The 17,948-nt window shown below is 40.4% G+C and overlaps 1 protein-coding gene and 1 non-coding gene across 2 annotated transcripts in view; one reads left to right on the top strand and one right to left on the bottom strand.

Annotated features, from left to right (window-relative positions):
• The first annotated feature begins 1,170 nt into the window (after positions 1 to 1,170).
• Positions 1,171 to 1,242, top strand: trnap-ugg (transfer RNA proline (anticodon UGG)). Its single transcript has one exon. It is a non-coding gene; the product is annotated as a tRNA-Pro (tRNA).
• A 541-nt stretch (positions 1,243 to 1,783) lies between these two features.
• lrp5 (low density lipoprotein receptor-related protein 5) overlaps positions 1,784 to 17,948 on the bottom strand; it is a 47,658-nt gene continuing 31,493 nt past the window's right edge. The window contains exons 12-29 of the mRNA XM_006782255.3: positions 16,502 to 16,718; positions 16,244 to 16,397; positions 14,848 to 14,983; positions 14,440 to 14,684; positions 13,565 to 13,749; positions 12,273 to 12,421; positions 11,508 to 11,685; positions 10,906 to 11,102; positions 10,483 to 10,688; positions 8,855 to 9,045; positions 7,843 to 8,052; positions 7,629 to 7,754; positions 6,936 to 7,172; positions 5,483 to 5,593; positions 5,141 to 5,380; positions 4,909 to 5,051; positions 4,714 to 4,811; positions 1,784 to 4,453 (exon numbers count right to left, since the gene is read on the bottom strand). Coding sequence (XP_006782318.2) covers positions 4,132 to 4,453; positions 4,714 to 4,811; positions 4,909 to 5,051; positions 5,141 to 5,380; positions 5,483 to 5,593; positions 6,936 to 7,172; positions 7,629 to 7,754; positions 7,843 to 8,052; positions 8,855 to 9,045; positions 10,483 to 10,688; positions 10,906 to 11,102; positions 11,508 to 11,685; positions 12,273 to 12,421; positions 13,565 to 13,749; positions 14,440 to 14,684; positions 14,848 to 14,983; positions 16,244 to 16,397; positions 16,502 to 16,718 — 3,345 coding nt within the window. The 3' untranslated portion in view covers positions 1,784 to 4,131. The remainder of the gene's footprint in view (positions 4,454 to 4,713; positions 4,812 to 4,908; positions 5,052 to 5,140; positions 5,381 to 5,482; positions 5,594 to 6,935; positions 7,173 to 7,628; positions 7,755 to 7,842; positions 8,053 to 8,854; positions 9,046 to 10,482; positions 10,689 to 10,905; positions 11,103 to 11,507; positions 11,686 to 12,272; positions 12,422 to 13,564; positions 13,750 to 14,439; positions 14,685 to 14,847; positions 14,984 to 16,243; positions 16,398 to 16,501; positions 16,719 to 17,948) is intronic.

Genomic DNA, 17,948 nt, shown 5'->3' with positions numbered 1-17,948 from the left:
AAGGAAGAAGCTCAGTCAACAGAAGTCAGCATGATATTCAGAACAAAGTTCCATCATATCTGCAGCCAACCACATTACAGCATAGCCATCCATCTGAGCGGTGGTCAGTAATAACCTCATCAGACCTGTTGGATGGAGGGATGGATAAACAGACACAGGTCACATACTGTAGAGGGCATTTTAAAAGAAGCTCTTTAAGGTTCCTGTTTTCTTTTAAAGGTCAGAGATGTTAATTTTTCTAATTCTTTCTGTGAAACGTTTTGGCGTTTTTTTTAACAACAAATTTAGAATATTATATATATATATATATTATATTCATCTGTAAATTCTGCATGCTAATAATATCTATGTATAATATAATATTACAATAATATAATATGCATTATATTTACCATTTTTCTGTTTAGAAGTAAAACACTTTTAAACTTTCCCTCTGCTACATGTTCAGGTTTCAGATGTGGTCATTATGCTATCAGGGAATATACAAGTATAGGCTAAAATTGTGTTTGCAGTGGATCAAATACTTGTTAAGATTGATTCATTTGACCCCTTTAAAGGTCACTAATAAAGGCTTTGGAGCAGCACTCGTTTTGCTCTGCTGTCCCCACATGGGGGCAGCAGAGCAATTTGTAAAGACGACTAAACGTGATCAATTGTTAATGTTATTAAGGTGTTTATAGGAAACAGAAAAGGTTAATAAAATTAATAAATTGGATATTTGTATATTTTTCTGTAGTAAGTAATCTCCAGCAAAAGTTTTGAAAAGCGTTTTCTCTCCTTTTAGGTGACTGTTGTTCACAGTCCAACAAAACACATGCACTCTGATGTTCACATATAGCACAAGGTCTACATATTATAGATTATAGATAGATTATTGATGGATGATGGTATGCCGTGAAAATGTCTGATGCAATTGAGAAATGATTTTAGAGATTATATTAAGTATAAGTAATATAGATTAAGTTATATGTAACATTTGTTCCTCGCGTGATATAAAATATTTAAATACGTTTAGACAGACAAATCAATGAGCAGAGATAAAAACATACACAGCTCCAAGGACCGAGTTCATATACAATGTAATGCATCTATATCTACCAATAGGTGTCGCACTCTCCACACGAGGCCGAACAGTGTTATGAATACGTTTTGTCCAATGCCACAATCAACGGCTCGTTGGTCTAGGGGTATGATTCTCGCTTTGGGTGCGAGAGGTCCCGGGTTCAAATCCCGGACGAGCCCTGTTTTCTTTTTTTTGTACATTTCCTTGTTTCTTCAGAAAGGCAGTGACTGGAAGCAATTACTGCATGATTTTTCTTTTCTAACATCTACATGTTAGAGCGAGTTATACATTTCTTTCCATGTTTTTTTTAAAGCATTGTGACCGTATGTGATTTAATGGTTGCCTTGTTATAGCTGAACTCCTCAGCAGCTCAGAGAGACACAGTGTTCTGGTTCCTCTGACCTCCAAAGAGCTTTAAAGGATATGCAGAGGTAAAAAAGCCCACATGGGTTTTGCATTTGTTGTACTGTATGTAGTTTCTGTGTGCTTCTGTTTTGTATTTTCCATTAACCAAATCTTAGATGGTTTCCCCTCACTGATTCTGGTTCTGCCACATTGCCTTCCTGTTGTACAGAAAATCTTGCTTCCCACCTTCTGCATCTGAATGTTGGGATGCTCTCCAAAACTGAAGGGTCTTCACCTTATATAAAGCAACTGCAACTGTTGTAAATTATATAAATAAAATTGAACTGAAGTGAACTGAATAATCTCAGACAACACTTTCATTAAAATAAAACCTTTATTATATAAAAATGCTTTTGATACAAAAAATGTCACAAGGGTAAATTACGCAAAGCATTCTTAGCAGAGACAACAAGTACAGGGTTTTACTGACACAGTGGTTTGAGGTAGGGCCTATAGCCCTCAACATAAATGTGTTGTGCTGCTAAAAAAGCGCCCAACTTCAGCTACCTAAGCTGGAAATCTATTTTAGCTGTAATGTCACCTGACTGGAGATAATTTAATCAGGCAACAGGAACAAAGCTTACTCCAAGACCATGCAATTCCTGACCTTTACAAAGTGCTGCCAAACTGCACTTCCCTCTAATTCATCTAACACAGGTGAACTTCTTCCAGGCACAAAGGGGCAACAAAGGACACTTTCACCTTGATGACTGCTAAAAGAGGCACTTTTCTGACCCACTATCTGTCTTTGAACTTGAAAATGGTTATTCTCGTGCCAATCTATAGTCTTTATGGTAACAGTGCCAAATATTCCTATATAGAGTGAATAAAGTTGTGCCCTCTGGATCAGCATGAAATATCGTTGGAGAAAATTCTTTCTTTGAAGCAGGACACAACCAAATTAAAACAGGTCATTCGTAAGTTTAAAAGTGTTCATTCCTTTAGGAGCATGATCACCAGCTGTTACTACGACATCAATTTCTTGTATGTAACGAGCAAAGATTAATGGGTCAGCAAAGTCTCGAGATTTCATCCTCAGTGAACTACTAATAGACAACTTCTTCAAAATCTCTCCAGTAGTTATTATCTTACAAAATGTGGCAAAGCTCAGAGGCCAGAAAGTTTGTCTAACCTGAGGCAACTGCTACCTTTGGTTTAATTTAATCCAATTTAATTACATTTTATTTATACAGTTCCATATTAAAGCAACAGTTGCCTCGAAGTGCTTGGGATTACTCAGGATGCTTCAAACTGTGTGTGTTAGACTCACAGCATTTAAACCGTCCTTCAAGCTCAGGTTATGCAGTGATGAGTTCATTGTACGAAAACACACAAAAGACTTTGTGGAGAGATCAGGGAAGAGTCATCTGAAGCATGGAGGTTTTCAACCTTTTAACCTCCTTCCAAAAATAACTCCTTCAAGCCAAACATTTCAACTGACACAGAGACATACATAATGATCTACATACAAAGTACAAAGAACAAACATGGCTATAAGAATAATTTGCTATTAACTGTAAAGTAGCTTCACGATCTACTGTCAGTATAAGAGTGGCAATTTTGGCCTTTCTGTGTAATGATAGTAACTGATATCGTATGTACACAATAGCAGCAAACATATTTTTGGTAAACAGGATGATGAGAATACAGAAAAAGTGATGGAAGAGGTTCTTAGTTACACCAAAAAGCATTAATTTCTCATAACTCAATCACTGACTTCATTACACATATTTACAATAGCTTTACATGTTGGCATTCGTCTGGTGTTTGCAGGCAGGCGGTGACTTTACTCAATGAAGAGACTGTTAGCAGTGGCTTTGTTGACTGGAGAAGGCTCTACTTCTTTACAAGGCACAGGGTTCAGCTATGGAGGATTCAAAGTTTGAAATGGAGGAACACAATGTGGGAAAAGAAGCAGACTTGACCTCTGTGATCATCCACTCTGTCACTTTTTAGTGTACATATTATAAATCAGTCATCAGATTTTTCCAATTCACCTAGCAAGCCTTCACATACCTGTATGCTCCTGTATATTCATTCATCCTTCATTCACACACTCACTCACTCCACTGTCCTTTGTTTTCTGTCAAGCTGTGGATCACCCACTATGAATAAAGTATGAAAAACATTTCCATTATTTGTTGTTTGTTCTTTTGTTTTGTTCATGTGATTTTTAACACTACAGTATATACAGTCCTGCTGACACAGATGCTGTGAGGAAGGACAAGACAGATCTGTGAAGATTGGGGGAGATGAGGTGGTGGTCTTTTGGATGCACAGGATCTGTGGTTTTCACACTCAATTGGTGAGGTCACTGCATGCTGAAGAGAAAGTAGCATGAGAAATCAGGATCCTTTTTGGACTGATGGAAACCCAAAACCGGCCCAGCACAGGAAGGTTTCTTCATTCCATGGAATGAAACTTAAAGAGGGAATGCCCTGAGGCATGGCAGGGACAGCCTTGAACCTTCAACCTGTTCCATGCGAGTGAATGTTCAAGCAGGGCATTTGGAAGATTAGACAATGGCCACCCTGAGAACTCCTGGATGACTGGAATGATAAAAGGACCAATAAGGCACTTGAGCCCAATCAGCTGATATGAAGCTCTCGTAGCTAGCTGACTTCATCCCTTTCTTTCTCACAGGCGTCCCAGGCTGTTGAGGGTCATGAAGAGTCAGTGCAGGGAGAGGGAGGAGGGGGACATAGGTGGAAGTAGGAACGCTCTGTAGAAGGGGATGGAGGGCAGCTTTCCTCAGCTGACATATACTGGGATCGGGGGGTGGGGGGTGGAGGGTATGGGTCAGAGTCTGAATTGAGGTCCATGTAGTACTTGTGTTTGGTGTGGCTGCCATGGCCAGAGCCCTTCCAGCGACCCACTGACAGCCCCAGCCCAGCCGGCGGGTGGTGGGGAGTGTAGTCGCTGTCGCAGACATCGGTACTGCAGGGAGTGGTAGGTGGGACGGTGCCACGGACCGGGTTGTAGGGTCTGAAGGAGAGATGACACACACTTAGTTTTAATTGTAGTTTACATACAATTAATCTTTGTTTACATCATAATAACCGAAAAAGATCGCAAAATCAACAGCAGGAGATGTGAACGTCTCCTGCTGAGGAGGAAGTCCAAAGCCCAGTAAAATAATTACAGTGTCATAAAGTTTGCAAGTGTCTGGTAAACACACACATGACAGACACTTGCATCTCTGTCATGTGTTTGCTTGGAGATAGGCAATGATAAGACTGTATGACCTATATGATCTGGTGGTAGATGGACTGTTGGAAGAGTAGAAGATCTCTGTGTTGTAGAGAGAGCGGTCAGTGGCTGGAGAGGGAGGAGGGTTCAGGATCTACAAAACAGAACAAAAATCTGTCAGTAAACTGGAAAGTAAACCATAAACAGCATGTGCACTGTATGTGTGTGTGTGTGTGTGTGTGTGTGTGTACCTGAGGATAGAAGGTTCCCTTTGTAGATGAAGAGCTGCTGGATGAAGCTCCAGTCACATGATTTCTATCATAAAGAGGAGCTCCACTGCTGCTGCTGCCCATCAGACTGACAGAACTCATCATGGACTTCCCACAGGAGATACCTGCACACAATAGTTTACAGGTATTATTAACACCTGTGCTGATAAGTAGCAGTGTAACCATAGCACTGCTGCTGTGTGCTCCAGCTTACCTTGATAGGTACCATGCTGAGAACCACTGGGGGTGATGAAGTTGAGAGGTACATGGGGTGTCCCGCTGATGTACTCATGAGGAAAAGTCCCACTGGGGCCTTTGTATCGTCGACACACCACACGCTGGCAGACAAAATAAGCTCCCCCGATGATGAAGACGAGCAGGATGATGGCAATAATTGGGCCAATAGTGTTGGGCCCAGTGCTAGGGATGCCACTGGAGGGAGGTGACACATGCTCTAAATATGGACAAGAAAAAAAGAATACAGAGTGTAAGACAGGAAGTTTACCAGAGAATATACAGCCATGTTTCTGCAGTTTGAATATCTCAGTGTTTTTACCGCAGGCGAGCTCATCTGATCCATCAGGACAGTCGGAGTAATTGTCACACTGTTGTTTCTTTGTGATACATTGATTGTCACCACAGCGGAACTGGTTGGGAGGGCAGATAGCTGGAGTAGAAGAGGAAACGTAGCAAGATGTTTCAATGGCATTTTTTTGTTTAAAAAACCAATAAAACCAAAAGCTGTCGCATTTATGTACATTTTATACGCAACAGGAAGAAGAACGATGGAAAATTATATGCCAGTGATTGGAAATGTTCTTTGTTTAGACCGAGCATGGGGGGAACTGTTACTGAAAGCAACACAAATATGAGGTAGACAAGATAGCAGAACACATACGTGGAACCTCTGCAAATATTTCTGTTGCAAACAGGCAAATCCAGCCATAGCAGTGGAGAATCAACAAAAGAAGGGTGATGTTTCAAAAAGTAGGTGGGTTGGTTTTGTGACTAAGGAGATCCAGGGAAGAGGCTCTTTATATATTCTATGAATGATCAGATCAATGAAAATAAACACACTGAGAGCTCCAAGACAGACACGAACAGTGTCGCTGACTTATTGTTTGTATCTATGCAACTGAATTTTTAAGCAGTTTAAAAAACCGCAGACATCTTTAAGCGGCAGTTGTGAGCCTGTATGAAAATGTGAAAAATGGCTGTTTGGTGTTGGCGCTACTCATTTGACCAAACACAACAATGCAGGACTACAAGGAGTCACTTTAGTAACTGGCTGTTTTTTTGGTCAGGCTTCTGTGGCTGTAAATACAATAGTCTTCTATTCTCCCTGTAGTTTAATTTAAACACAATCTGCATTAAGAGGAGCCAATAATGCTCCAAGCAAGCACTTGGCAAGAGTGGTAAGGAAAAACTCTTAACAGGAAGAAACCTCCAGCTCAACCAGGCTCACATAGGGAGAGCCAACTGATGTGAACAGTTGGGGGCGAGGTTAAAGAGAAGACAGCAGAGGGAGGTAAGGTCACAAGATCCAGCCCTAACTATATACTCTATCAAAAAGGACATTTTTTATAAAACAGTTTTTGAAAGCAGAAACATTTTAGAAAGAAGTGCACTATTTGGTCAGTACAGTCCTATGGGTTCTTTAACATGATAACTATATACACTGATAGAGCTATAGAGGACGTAGAGAGGATGATTTCTAACCCCACGACAATTCTGGTCCTAATGAGGAAAAAATGACTTAGAAACTTTGTATAAAGAGTATTTATACATTTCATAACTGTAAGGTCTTTATCTTACTATAGAAAGTGCTTCAAGGCAACTGTTGTTTTGATTTGGTGCTATAACTCATAGGTAAACTCAGGCTATTATTTGTTTAGTAGAAATATCAAGCACCCTAAAGAACACTGAAAGTAAAACCTAATTTATCAGTCACAAAACTTCCATGCATAATGCTGCAAACATCTGTGCCTGAGTTGAGCGTGTAAACCTACTTTCACAGTCCTGCTCATCAGAGTGATCAGCACAGTCCAATTCACCATTGCAGCGTCTTTGAGCATCAATGCAGCCTCCTTTGTCACATCGGAACTGGTATACAGAACAGATGGGACAGTTGTCTTCATCACTGCCATCTTCACATTCTGGAAAGCCGTCGCAACGCCAGGCCATAGGAATGCAATCAATCTCCCCTGTGGAGCAGGTGAATTGCTCTGTTGAGCAGGTAGGCGGCTCTGAGAAAAAACAGAGAAGACAACATATAAGGAAGAGAATGAAGAAGAGAGACAAGTCACAATTATCTGTGGAAGGGAGAAGCACTGAACTTTAGATTAGACCCTTCAGACTAAGAGGGACAAAACCTAAACAACAGGAGTGAACATGCATGCAAATGTATATACAGTGTATGTACAGTGTGTCATTAGACATTTAAACATTCCTATAAATAACCTCTGTTACTGTTAGAGTAATTACAACCAGAATTGCTTCCTCTCTGCTGCCTGTATTAATCTGTTGTGCAACAGTATAACTAAAACACAAAGAGTTCTTGAATTGGAGTTTTAGAAGAAAAAGCCTTGAATGTCCTTGTACTTCTGAAACTCAATCAGATATGCAGGTCGGACATGTCTGCTTCTCTGAATTCTCCACCCAGAAATGAAAAGGCACTTGAGTGCTGTTACTGTGTTGCTCACCTCCACAGTGCAGCAGGTCCTGCAGCAACACCAGGTGCATAGGACAGGAGCAGCGAGGTGTTCCATCACCCTTAGCAATGCAGATGTGAGAACAGCCCCCATTGTCACGAGAACATGGGTGGGACGCTGTAGAAAGAAAAACAGCCATTGATACAAAGGCCAAACCATAAAGCCACACTAATATAGCTAATAGTTCTGTGGGAAAGATCTGTACCAAACTCCTGTGGGTCGATCTCTTCCACAGCGTGGATGGAGGTAAGGTATGATATCCGTCCCTGTATGCGTGTGCGCCCATCTCCAGTAAGTTTGTCCACTCTTTCAATCATCTGCTGCTGACGGTCAATCCAGTACAGATGGTCACCCAGCACTGTCAGCCCCATAGGCTGGAGAATGTTTGAGTCCTGTAGGACAATGCGATTTGCTCCTGGGATAGTTGCAATGATATAATAAGAACAAGAAAATAGTTTTTCCTGGTGATGATAATTGAGAGTTTGTAAAATCCAACAACCCTACGTTGTTTTTTCCTCACTTCTCTAAATAAAAATATTGATTAACGACAACTCATTGGCACCAAACTAAATGTGTCAGTGTCTCTGGTGGACAACCTTAGGGATGGGAACAGTAAGCTTGGAGTAATAACCACTTATGTGATATATTTGAGCAATGTAAATGAAGCCTATGCATAAGTTCAATAAGGAACATCTGTAATCATTCATCTGCCTGCTTTCCTGGGTGTTCATCTGCTTTTCTGTTGTAAACACAACTACCGCATTCCCACACCGTCTATCACAATACTGACAACATTACTCTACTCGCCCGCCTTGTTTGAGCCAATGGCGCATGGTTTAAATCTGTGCTCTCCCTCATTCTCCCTTTCTGACTTTTCGTGCAGCCCCATCTGCACCTCATCAAGCCTCAGTCTTCATCTTCACCACCACCAGCGTCTAGACTCCAGGGGGCCCTGTCCTAAATCCAATCATCACTGGGATTTTGTTTTGCCATGATGGGTCATCTGGGTCTAATTGCCAAATACATGAATTTCTCTATCTCAATAAATCATGTTCACTACTTCCAAATGATCTCTCCTTGTTTCATATTTCTATTATATTTTCAATATTTACTGTGAGGCAGTATTTGAGTCATATTCTGGCACTGTTCTTTGTTTTATCCAAATGTGTATGAAAACATTTCTTTCATATAAATTACTTATTTTTATGGTGACTCACCTGTCAGGTCACTGCTCTCAATGCGTTTAAGGTCAGCATCAACCCAGAATAGTTTTCCCAGCTTATTGTCGAGTGCCAGAGCTACTGGTCTGATGAGACCAGTGGTGAACAAAGACTCCCTCTCTGTCCCATCCAAACTGGCACCTTCAATCTTAGCTGAGCGCTCCTGCACTGTGGTGAAATACATGTACCTGTAGAAGTGGACATGTGTCAGCAGGGTACAACTCAAGTTTATTAATAAAGCACCTTTGACAGACCTGAAGTCTCAAAGCACTATATAGCAAAATAAATAAAAAATAGGGATAATCATAATAAATTGTAATAAAAACAGTTAATACTGATATAAAAACAAGGTTAAACAGAATAAAATAGAATAAAAGAAAACTGATCATTTAAAACAGTTAAAATGAATTTAAGGAGTGTACAGAGGAAGCTAAATAAAGTTGGAGTTGGAAACTCGTCCAACGTCCAAAGTGCTAAAGACTGAAAGGCTCTATTCCCTCACTCTTCATTGTCATACGAGGAAAAGCCAATTGATTCTGAGCTTGCAACTGAAGACTGCGAGCAGCATTGTGTTGAAAGGAAATGTAAGAGTGGACTTAGTAAAAAGTGTTAGAATTCTGCCCATGGCATTTTGTATAGCCAGGAGGTGAGAAAGAGGTGATTTATCTAAGCAGGTAAACAGAACTGCGGAGTTACAAATGCAAGAGCAATTTTCTCCTATTCAACCAAAAAACTACAGCTCTCAATTTAGAAAATCTCCTTAATTGGAAAATGAGTATGAAACAAATGTCACATGCAAGTTGATTTGTGAATGTAGTTCGGGAAGAACAATAATCATGGTCTCTTGGTATTTTAATAAAGAGACTGAAAATGCCCCAAATCAGCAATTTGCATGATAAAACTCTGAATTGACTTCACAGAACTTTTTCCTCAAAATTTGCTTATAAACAGCATGTTTGAAATAGCCTGCCAACAGAAATGGCAAGAAAATGAGCATTTTTGAGTAACCATTTTCCTCTGTAACTGATGATTAAATGCAGAGAGGTGTACTGTCTAAGCGAAGCGTGTATAATGGAAATGGTCCTAGCATGGAAGCCTGTAGGACTCCATAATTAACGTGTGTGTTAAGAGGACTCTCATCTCTCAGGACTTTCATTCATTGTATTATGAAGCACTTTGTGATTTTTATCTGTGAAAAGCGCTACATAAATAAATTTTACTTACTTACTCCATTTACATGGTGGAGTCTATTACATAGATATGATTAAAACCACTGAAGGACCGTTGACACCCACAGCATGCTCTAATCGCTGTAATAAATTATTATGGTCAACAGTACTGCCCCGAGGTTTATAGCAGGACAAGCACAGAGATGTACTGTGATGAGCTCTGAAACCTGACGGAAGCTCTTCAAATAAACTCTTTCTCTACAGATGATTAGTTAGCTCCTTTACAACCATATACTCCAGAAATACTCCTGAACTTTACAATTGGAGATTAGCTTACAATTAGTTAAGATAACTGTCAAGTGATGGCTTTTAAGTAATGGTTTAACCTCTGCCAGCTAGAACCATCAATCTTTCCAACTGAGCTTAGAAGAATCACTGTCACAAAAATGAGCTTACCCTTTCTCAGCATTGACCACAATGGCCCTTGGCTTGTCTGTGTCATCCTTGATGACCACGCCCACAGTGTGACCATTCATCCTCTTGACGTTGATGGTGTTGGTTGTCTCACAGGTCCAGTAGATGTTCCGACTATAGGGATCCAGGCTCAGGTCATGAAGCTGGTTGTCCACTGGTTGAGCAGTGCTGCTCACTATCATTGACGACTGAAAACAAACACAGTAAGGTCATAAGGTCAACATTTGACCTGTTCTGACATTCACTTTGAGTCACATGAAGCATGAAAATAATATAATAAAAAGGTCTTAATCATGATCCTATTCTAATTTCTAAGTCAATGTTTATTTATCTTGTTTTCCACAAAAACACCCAATGGTGTCAAATGCTGTGAGTATGTGTTTTAAGAGGGTGATGTGGATGTACCATGGCCCCATCATCTCTGGCTCTGCGTATATTCTGTCGCCCATCGAGCCAGTACACCAGTCGTTCCACCGGGTCATAGCTGACAGCTCGAACATTTCTCATTACATGGATAGGAAGGATGATGTCGGGACTCTGCTCTCCTAAAACCATTCTGCTGATACTAGCCTTTTGACTGAAGAGCAGGAAACTTGAAGGAGCTGCAGACAGAGAAACAACAGAGAGGGGTGTGGGATTTACAGGGTGAACAAACGTAGAGAAAGGGTGTGCCTGGTGAAAAGACTCCATGTTCTCTCTGGCAAAAGGAAGCCGAAGTTTTCTCACACTCACGCACACACACACACTAGAGGAGCTACACTCATGGGAAACAACTAAAGTATGTTGGCTTTCACAGTCTTTCTGTTGGCTGTTGAGAAAGAAGCGGTCGAGGTTAATCGTTTTACCTTCAGTCATTTCTGTTCCATTTGTCCTAACTGTAGGCGCATAGTCGTATAACACCAGCAACTATTTTAATGATCATATTTTTCATTGACACTCTGTTCAAGCCACTAGCCTGCACTCTCTCTTACTTGTGTATATGTGTGATTCCCATCAGCTGTACTTACAGCTACAGTTTCGTCCATCTGGGTTCAAGGTGTAGTGGGAGGCACACCGGCACTGGGCACCAGCAGGAGTGGCCAGGCAGAGGTGGGCACAGTTGCCGTTGTTGTGTGTGCACTCATTAGTGCCATCCTGGCGAGAAGAGTGGAAGACCAGGATGTCTAGCATCAGCTCAAGCTGGCCCTGAGGAAACAGTGCGTTAAAGCTCAGCAGTTTTAGATGGAATATGAAGGGACCAACAAAAAGTTAGCAATGCCAAAAAACAAATACACTAGTTCAATGCACAACAGTAAAAATGAGATTACATTTCCTTATTAGGAATACAAAAAAATAGGTCTTAAAATGACCCGTGTCCAAGTATATGCAGGTCATTTGGAAAACAAAACAAAACAACTGAGCACAAATTAGCAACCAGTTGTTAAACATATGACTGAAACTTGGTATAATGTGGGAAAATATTTAAAAGAAATAGAAAGCATCTAGTGAGAAGATTTTAAAGTACAAACATGGAATAGAACAGAATAGAATATAATAGAACAGCTCTAAACATGAGGTTATTTGAGAAGGCTTGTGGATCTGGATGTGGAAAGTGGACTGGCTTAGTTTGATGTAAACTGTGGCTTTTAATAAATGGGTCAGAGTGTTGTTTAGTTTCTTTTCATTCCAGTTGTTTGGTTCTTGTCTGTTTGTGTTGTCTTGGTTATATAATGAATTATTATATTAGTGTAAAAAATGAACACATTGTTTATATAAATAAAGTGGTTTCATACCTGCAGCACCACAGTACGGTTGTATCCGCTGCGTTTGTCTGCACGTTCAATGCTACGCAGATTAAAATCAGTCCAATAGATAAAATCGCGGTACTGTGTGAGACCAAAGGGATGAGGGAGGTCGTCTACTATGATCTCTCTCTGAAGGCCTGCAGAAGATATGACAACATTTTTTCTACTCAAGAGTTCTTCAACTTTCCATTATGTCATGCTCCAAACATCAAAAAACGTCCACTATCTCTAAAGACTTGTTTACAAATAAGAATACTTTTTAAAACCACCATTCAGCCCAGCAGATAGCTCTGAAAGTTAATTTGTTTTATACTGGGTGTCTTTTCTGACTCAACCCCAAAGGGGATTTGCATCTCTGGCTAGAATCACTGGAGACCTTGAATTGGGACAACACAGGAAAACTCATAAAAGCCCTAAAATCAATACTTTTTTCTTTTTGCTGTAAGAATTTCTTGTGTAAATCTACCAAGCAGCCTTATGGATTAGACAGGAAAAAACTAACAGACTATAAGACAAATTCTTTAGTTTGCAAAGTGCCTAAGGGAATTACATACATATAATTGTATGTATGTATCTGTATATCGGTAAAATTCTCCACTGGCCCTGAAGATGAAGTGAAACTTTCTGTGCATATACAAAAGCATTTTACTCTGTGCAATATCCCACAAAGTCTGTAGCAGCTACTGGAATTCAGTGGCTGCCAACCAAAAACAAATTGTCTAGAAAAAGCTAGTGATTAATCTTTTGCTTTTAAAATTACTAACACATAAACAATTGTAAAGTTGTGTCCAGCAGGCTCTAAAAATACAATTCTGAATATGAGGAGGAAAACAAATTGATGAGTTGACCCATTCAACAAGTATTGGAAAATATGGTCATTTTCTTAATTCCTGGTCACTCCACAGTCCTGCCACTTTCTGTCTTTGTAAGTTTTCTAGTGAAGCACTGCCAAGTGTTTAGGACGAAACTCAAAAACAGGCACAGTGCAAACACGCAAACTACACATAAAAAGGCCTTAGGTAACACTGATATTTAAACAAGGCATTTCTTGGCAACTGTGCTACTTTGCTAGTTTCCCCCTGGTCTGCCCCACCCTCAACAGTTTCTTTTGTTGTACTCATGTTCCTACTAGGTCTATCTAACTTTATGGACTGGTTTTTGGACTTTGCCCTTTGCTTGCCACATTCCTGCTACAGTGCATTTTTGCTGACTATTGAAAGTTCAAGTCCTCTTTCCCGTGAATCATTACCATGGTAAGTTCTTGGTGTGTGTTTTCAAACCTTGCATGTTGGTGCTTTCAATCATGCATGTGTCTAGGTCAGTCCAGTAGAGACGATGGTCTACATAGTCAATGGTCAGTCCATTGGCACGGCCCACTTTATCCACCAAGGTTGTGATGGTGCTGCCATCCATGTAGGCTCTGGCTATGCGTGGCCGACCTCCCCACTCTGTCCAGTACATGTAGCTGCAGACAGAAAGAACTGTTATTCCTTGTGATACACATGACCAAGGTAATCACATCTGAACGTAAAAGGATGTAAAAGGTTTTGGTGGTTTTATTAAAATCTGTTTCTTTTTGTTTTTTGGGTACATTATTTATCTAACTGGCTAATCTAATCCAAACAGGGAACACGCTTCCACTTTCCACTTCCACTGATCATGGAATGACATCAGCTGGCTCCAGGCAAGTGTGTTGAAAGGTCTGGCCCATGACAGCATGAAGACATCACCAAGTGTGTAGCAAGTTGGCATGCTGACACACGTACTTAACAATCAAACAGAAAGATTCACACAGGCACATCAGTATGTTTTGGGGTGATCTGCATACAATGTAATAATGCAAGGTTTGTTAATAAACAGGTTTAACAGCACCATCCCTCACAAACTGAAGGTAACTGAGAGAAGGCAGTGGGATGCAAATGTTGTTTTATTTGACTGTCCATTTGTTTGATGACATACATTCGTCTCGCACATATATTCATTAATAAAATGTAGAAAATCAAATGACAGACTTTTCTGCAGATTGTATAGATAGATAGATAGGCCACAGGCACCTGGTAAGGCCCCTGTACTATGAGATAGTGGAGGAATTTTTATATCCACAGCAGTGAACTGGGCCAATATATCAGGTATTTTTAAAACTGTATGGTCTTACCCATTGGCTGGGTCCAGTGCTAGTGATCGTGGGTTGTCCAATGATCGAGGATTGTCAAGATCCTTACAGACCAGAACCTGTCGATACTGGCCATCCAACCGGGCCACTTCAATGCGGTTAGTGCCTGTATCTGCCCAGTAAATGTTGTGACCCATCCAGTCAACTGCCATGCCTTCTGGGTAGTCCAGCCCAAACTCTATAATGTGTTCTACAGAGCTGCCATTCATGTAGGCTCTGCTGATTGTCTGGCAGGAAAACGAGCAGAGAGGAAAATAAGAGATAGACAACATGAAAAGAAAAAGAGCAAATTCTCCTTTAACTGATAGAAGTGAAGAATTTCCAGTTTCTCTTAATCTGATGCAAAAAAAACCCCCTAACACGTCAGGACATTTCTGTTGCAAAACATACCTTTGCCTGTATGTCTGTCCAATATATTCTTCTTTCATAGACGTAAACATCAAGAGCAGAGGCCTCTTTAACTCCTGTCACAGGAATGACCACATCATTGCTGTTGGTACCTAAAGAAATACTCCTGATGTTGTCCCTGAGGAGAAAACAACACAAAAGAATCCCTAAAATTCCCGTGCAAGTTACATTCTCACCTTCAAGGCTGATGGTGAAACAAGCCTGAGGTCAAAGTCTTCCAAGATCAAGTCAAGTCCAAGGTGACAAAAGTTAAAAATCAAACAACGAAAGAATGAAACAAAATAAAACTTCAAACTTATGTCCTACTGTTTTTCAAGGTGCACTACAACAGTATGAAACTCCTATTTCTCAGGTTTGTATTTTGAGACATTTACAAAAACACGATAATAAAATGCGAGAGTATAAATGTGGGGTGCATTTATATATTCTATAATTGTCATTGTTAATGACAATTATAGAACCTGGTAAGGACCAGATGATTTTTTTATTGTGTCCTGATACATAAAAAAATTAGTACTCAGTATTGTGTTCACCGTCTCTAATGGCAAGTAGTTGTGGATGGAGCGCTCACATCAGGCCAACAAACAGTTCACTACCATTTGATACAGTGAAACGTCCTCCCCACTGATGCATGCATGTTGTGATAGCTGCTCTAGCCTCACTGTGTTAGAACCATTTGTAAATACTAAAACTATAAAAGGTAAGAGGTTACAGTTGGACAGTGCTTAACAGTGTAGGAAAAACCTTATGACACTTCAGGGGAAAAAAGAAAAAAATCAGCTGAATTAGTTTGAAACCAAATACTGTAGCATGAGGTCTGTACAGACTGCCAAGAAGTAGCCACTTTAGTCCTCCTTCAGATGGCGCATTCAGGCACACCACTGAGTGTGGTTCACCCTCATTTTGAAAGCACTCGCATTCCAAGACACAGTGAAGTTAGAAGTATAAAAACAGAACAAAACAGATCCGAAGCATTAAAATAAACTGCATCCATTGTGTAGACAGCTGGATTGATTTAAACTGACGTGTATCTCTTCCTTCAAATACAGAAAAGAATGAAAAATGCAGCTGTTATAAGCTTGTATAGTCAGAATTACTGACACAGATTGACACACAGCAAAGTCAAAGCACCTACTAGACTAAACCATGTCTGAGATAGCAGACACTTTCTCAGGACTGAAGCCTAAACCCAAACTGAAGTACTACAGTCAGGTAAGGAGAATGCTAATCCCCTATGCCATTCATGTTTGTGAGCTTTTCCTGTTTTTTTTGTCATTTGTTTTTGACATAATAATAACAGAATGACTGTAATATGCACCAGTTGCAGATAACAAGAGCAGCAGGGCATTTCATGCTATTGATTGAAAGGCGGACAGACCTATTAGTGAAGAGCAGGAAGGCCTCGGGCACCACACAGGTCTGGAGGTCTGAGAGGAGCTCCATCCCCATTGGACAGGCACAGCTGACAGCCTGCTGACGCCAGAAACACAGATGGCTACATCCACCATTATCACCAGCACAGCCATTTGTACCTAAAAGAAAAAAACACGTTTTTTTATATGCCATTTGATATTTTTTTCTAAGTTCCGCTTTGTTGCTGCATGTACAGAACTCAGAGGAAAATAAGCTTACTCACCAAAGGTCTCTGTCACTTTAGTTGCCTTCAGCCCCATTAAATCTGGCAGCTGATCGATAATGATCTCTCGTACAGCTGTGGTTTTGTGGACCCTCTCAATGCTCCGTCTCTGCCAGTCAGTCCAGTAGATATAATCCCCCAATAGAGTAAAACCAAAGATATGAGGCAGCTTGTCCTCTAGTAGAGTCTGTCGGTTACTACCATCCACACTGATCACCTGAAACAGAAACAGAAATGATGGTCGGAAAAAAGCGCAGATTAAAAGCTCAGCTTCTTTAATCCATCATTACAGTTGTCATCATCCTAACCTATAGTTAGTTTTTATAGATTAAAGGTGAAAATATAGTCTATGTCCATGTTTGAACTAAATGTAAAACACACAAATGATATAGATTAAAGAATTTGGTCCATATAAAACCATCAACCATTCACCAAAGTGTTGCCAAGCAGAATAATTAGTTAAAGAGGTTTGAAGAGCGGGATTTGAGTTTGACACGTTGAAGCAGCCAAAGAAAACACTGCTGGCAAGGTGAAACCCTTCCTGCTCCTAACAATATGGTGACACGTCACGTACGTGTGTGTGTGTGTGTGTGTGTGTGTGTGTGTGTGTGTGTGTGTGTGTGTGTGTGTGTGTGTGTGTGTGTGTGTGTTGCTATAAGCAGAAATTGAGAGCTACAATTGACAAGGCTGCAATTAGAACTTGTGTCCAACCCTCCTCCTCACCGCCTGTGCTATTACTGGACTGGCCTCAGCTGAAATAGACACGGGGTTTTATTTTAGACACACTACAGTCATTTGCAGTCTACATGAAGGTTTGCGAGCATGTGTGTGTGCATGTGTGTCTGGTCACATGTTAACTACAAGGTCTCTAATGTGCCATGGTAGACATTTTGCGAACTATGAGCATGGTGGACAGATATATAAAAAATGAGTGCTGGGAAGCAGTTTAGCATAGTAGAGTAAAGCCTGGAGCTGGGGAGGGATCTACCGTTTTCAATATAACTGAAGAGATTATAATAGGCTATTGTTAATGCCAAGTTGTAGCACAAAGAAAATGATCTATGTTGAGACTGAAGGCCAGCTTATGAAAGGTAACTGCTGTTCTGGTATGTACTTTCTTACTACAGCCTAGGCCACACAGTATTAAGTACTGGGGAGTACATGGCCGTGTTCACACTTCCGTTTACACTAAGCATTTGTTTTCACAACAAAATCCAGTATAACAGAGGAGCATACTGCACTTTCTAATTAATTACAAGCAAGCAAAAAGTTTACAGTTCACTGGTTTCTAAATGGGGTCCAGGTATGCTGTGGGATTTTGGAACAACCGTACATTATTGCAACATACAGCTGCACAAAACTTTGGGAATGATTTATTAATTCACATTTCCCCTAACTAACCACCAGTGCAGATCACCAACCACCAGTCTAATGACTTTAACTGGAC

The sequence above is a fragment of the Neolamprologus brichardi genome, chromosome 7 (genome assembly GCF_056152115.1).
Source record: "Neolamprologus brichardi isolate AB-2024 chromosome 7, ASM5615211v1, whole genome shotgun sequence".
Taxonomy (NCBI): Eukaryota; Metazoa; Chordata; class Actinopteri; order Cichliformes; family Cichlidae; genus Neolamprologus; species Neolamprologus brichardi.
The sequence above is the reverse complement of the archived record's forward strand: the minus strand, read 5'-3'. Positions and strand labels throughout refer to the sequence as shown.